Consider the following 3,017-nt stretch of genomic DNA (forward strand, 5'->3'; position numbering starts at 1 on the left):
GGTAGCATTACTTGGAAGTTGGATGGACAGTTTGCGCCACACCTAGTTCAGTCATTCACCTAGGGCTAGGCGTGGTGTGGCCTTCCTTTACTAATCATTTTAGCTTTGTTAAGAATACATCTATACTATTAGTTAAGGAGAGGTGAGGGACAGGTGCCACGTGGCAGCCCCCCACCTCCCCCACAAAAAGAAAAGGAGAATGCGGAGGCAGCACCCGCCCCCGCCAACGCCTCGCGAGTCTAGGCGCGGAGTGCCTAGTGCTCTCATTAACGACAAAGCTCACAAAATACAGCACGGAGCGCTTACTACCTACATGTTTTTTATTTTATATGCAGCCTCTGGGGCTTATATGAAAGCTTAAAATTTAAGGTGTTTCTTTCTGGCTGTGTTTGTGTCTTTGGAAGACAGACTGTGCACCTGAGGGTCGATAGGTCGAGATCCCTGTGCTGCCATGTCGAAACCATCTTCTGATCTTGATGACCTGATCCTGGACGCCTTCGGGAAGAAGGGGCACGGCCGCGGCGATGATGACGATGACCCTTCCGACGATGAGCCCATGGATTCCAAGCTCGGCAGCGACAACGATGACGACTCCTGGGACGACGATGCAGGCGCAGGAGCAGGCGGAAGCAGACGAAGTGCCTCTGGCTCCAAAATGCCCCTGAAGAAGCGCTTTGATGCTGCCGACAAGGATGATGATGACCCCAACACAGCCGAAGGATATGCCAGCGATGTCTCCTTCGGCAGTGACCTTTACAAGGATGATGCGGACCGAGAGCGCCTCTCGGCGATGTCCATGCTTGACCGGGAGATGATCCTGAGCGACCGCGCTGAGCGGCGTGATGCTTATCTCATGCGGCAGAAGGCTGCCAGCCGGCTCAAGGTCGATGCAGGCAAAAAGCAGCATACAGATGACCGTGATTTTGACCCACCTCCTCCATCAGCTGGCCGCAGCAGATCCTCCATGGTGCGGGATTCTTCGAAAAAGAGTGCACTCCATGAGCTTGTGGCAAGGAGGAGGAGGGCCAGTGACTCTGATAATCAGCGCAGGCAGCATGAAACTCCCAGGAAACCATCACCGGCAAGGCGGAGATCCAGAGACAGCAGTGGCTCCAGTGCACCTGACTCTAGCAGCAGTGACAATGAAGCCAGTGACAAAGAGGTAAGGGATCCGGATGTTGGAGCAGAAGATGACAATATTGATGGTGGCCAAGATGTGAAGTTTGCTGATGTTTTAAACATTACGATCCGGCGCTCAAAACTTGCGAAGTGGTTCCTTGAGCCTTTCTTTGAGGAAATTATAGCAGGTTGCTTTGTTCGTGTTGGGGTTGGTGTGAGAGACAATCGCAGCTGTTATCGGTTGTGTCAAGTAAAGAATGTGGATGCCAGAGATCCACAGAAGCACTATAAATTTGAGAACCGTAGGACTCACAAGTGGCTAAACCTTGTTTGGGGGGATTCTGAGGCAAGATGGCAAATGGCAAGGATATCTGATTCACTTCCAACTGAAGAAGAATTTAAGCAATGGGAGAATGAGATTAATAAGAGTGACTCTCGCAAGCCCTCTGTGGCTGATATCTCGGAGAAAAGGGCAGCCATTGATAAGTTGAGCTCCTTTGTATACTCAGCTGTGCTTGTGAAGAAGATGTTACAAGAGAAAAAGATGTCATTGTCTAGGCCATCAAATGTAGCTGCAGAGAAAGACCGTCTTTTGAAGGAGCTTGCTTTGGCGGAAAGCAAGGATGATCAAGATGAAGTAGAGAGGATTCAATCAAGATTGAAAGATTTGGAGGCTTACTCCCTACAGAGTCAGAGCAAAGATGCCAAGGCACTTGCTTTGGCCCAAATGAATAAGAGGAACAGGTTTGAGAACTTCAAGAACGCCTCTGCATTGAAGCCTGCAAATACTCATGCTAAGGCTGGAGAAGCAGGATATGATCCATTTTCTCGAAGGTGGACACGATCTCAGAATTATTACAGTAGGTCTACAAAAGTGGAGAGTGTAGAGTCCACAAAAGCAAGTGAGGCTGCGACAGTTGCTGCACAGGAAGCAGCTGCTGATGCTGGGAAGCTTGTGGATACATCTGCACCAGTGACTGATGATAGGAAGCTCTTCGCTTTGCATGACTTTGATTTGCCCATTTCCTTGCATGAACTACAAAAGTTTGGGGGTGCTCAAGGAGCCCATCATGCTTTCATCGCTCGGAAGCAAAGACTTGAAGCAACCTGTGGGGTACCTGTTGAGAATAACGATGGGAGGAGACATATGCTTACACTCACTGTGAACGACTACAAGCGTAGAAGAGGCCTTCTGTGAGTGTAGCTGGTGATTTGTTGCAAGCCTTGGAGAGTTTTATCTTTAGAATCTATTGTTGGACTTGTGAGATTGTAGACGTGGAAACTTGTTTCTTCTGAATTGTGGGACAGGGCCTCTGGCAAAGCCAAATCCATGCTTATGTTAATGATATTACACTCACCTCAGTATATCTTGTATGGTTGTGACAGTGATATAGTGATGTATTAAGTGGATTTGAGGACTTGCCCATGTATTATGTTCAGTAGAATGCTGAAGTTTTCTCATTAATAGTGCCTGCAGCTGAACAATATTGATGTAGTTGAAACTGAACTGATTTAGTTGGGTGATGCAATATGTGATAAACTTATGCCGTGGGTTTCATTGTGGATGTTGCAAGTGCTTCAAATCTCAGCTCTGCTGGTGCCTCCATGAGGGTCTGTAAAGCGTAGTTCAACTATGCAGTGGATCAAAAAATGTGGTGCTTAAACATGATGCTATTTGTTGTGGATGGCAAAAGTGTTCAGAAATCTGAGAGGTTGCACAAGGGCCCGTGAGTAGTGCAACTATGCAAACCTTGGGTTGCACTAGGGAGATGCAGGGTGAGGAGGGTTAGCTTGACCCTGGACTCACCCTGCTAGCAGCTCTGAAAATCAAGATTTTAATGTGGTGCTAGCATGGCAAAGGGCTTTCTTGCTCTGCAATTGGTCGTGATCTTCCATGC

At 48.1% G+C, this 3,017-nt stretch overlaps 1 protein-coding gene across 1 annotated transcript; it reads left to right on the plus strand.

The window, feature by feature from the left end:
• Nucleotides 1–353: 353 nt before the first annotated feature.
• VIP5 (plus-3 domain-containing protein) lies at nt 354–2,529 on the plus strand. The gene has a single exon (XM_087670288.1). The coding sequence runs from the start codon at nt 452–454 to the stop codon at nt 2,315–2,317; it is 1,866 nt and encodes a 621-aa protein (XP_087526414.1). The 5' UTR covers nt 354–451; the 3' UTR covers nt 2,318–2,529.
• Nucleotides 2,530–3,017: the final 488 nt, after the last annotated feature.

This window comes from Lygodium microphyllum, chromosome 28 (genome assembly GCF_053477565.2).
Source record: "Lygodium microphyllum isolate KBCC chromosome 28, Lygodium_microphyllum_v1.1.10, whole genome shotgun sequence".
NCBI lineage: Eukaryota > Viridiplantae > Streptophyta > Polypodiopsida > Schizaeales > Lygodiaceae > Lygodium > Lygodium microphyllum.

Excerpts from the sequence above, each read along its gene's own strand:
- VIP5 (XM_087670288.1), top strand. The coding sequence starts at position 452 with ATGTCGAAACCATCTTCTGATCTTGATGACCTGATCCTGGACGCCTTC.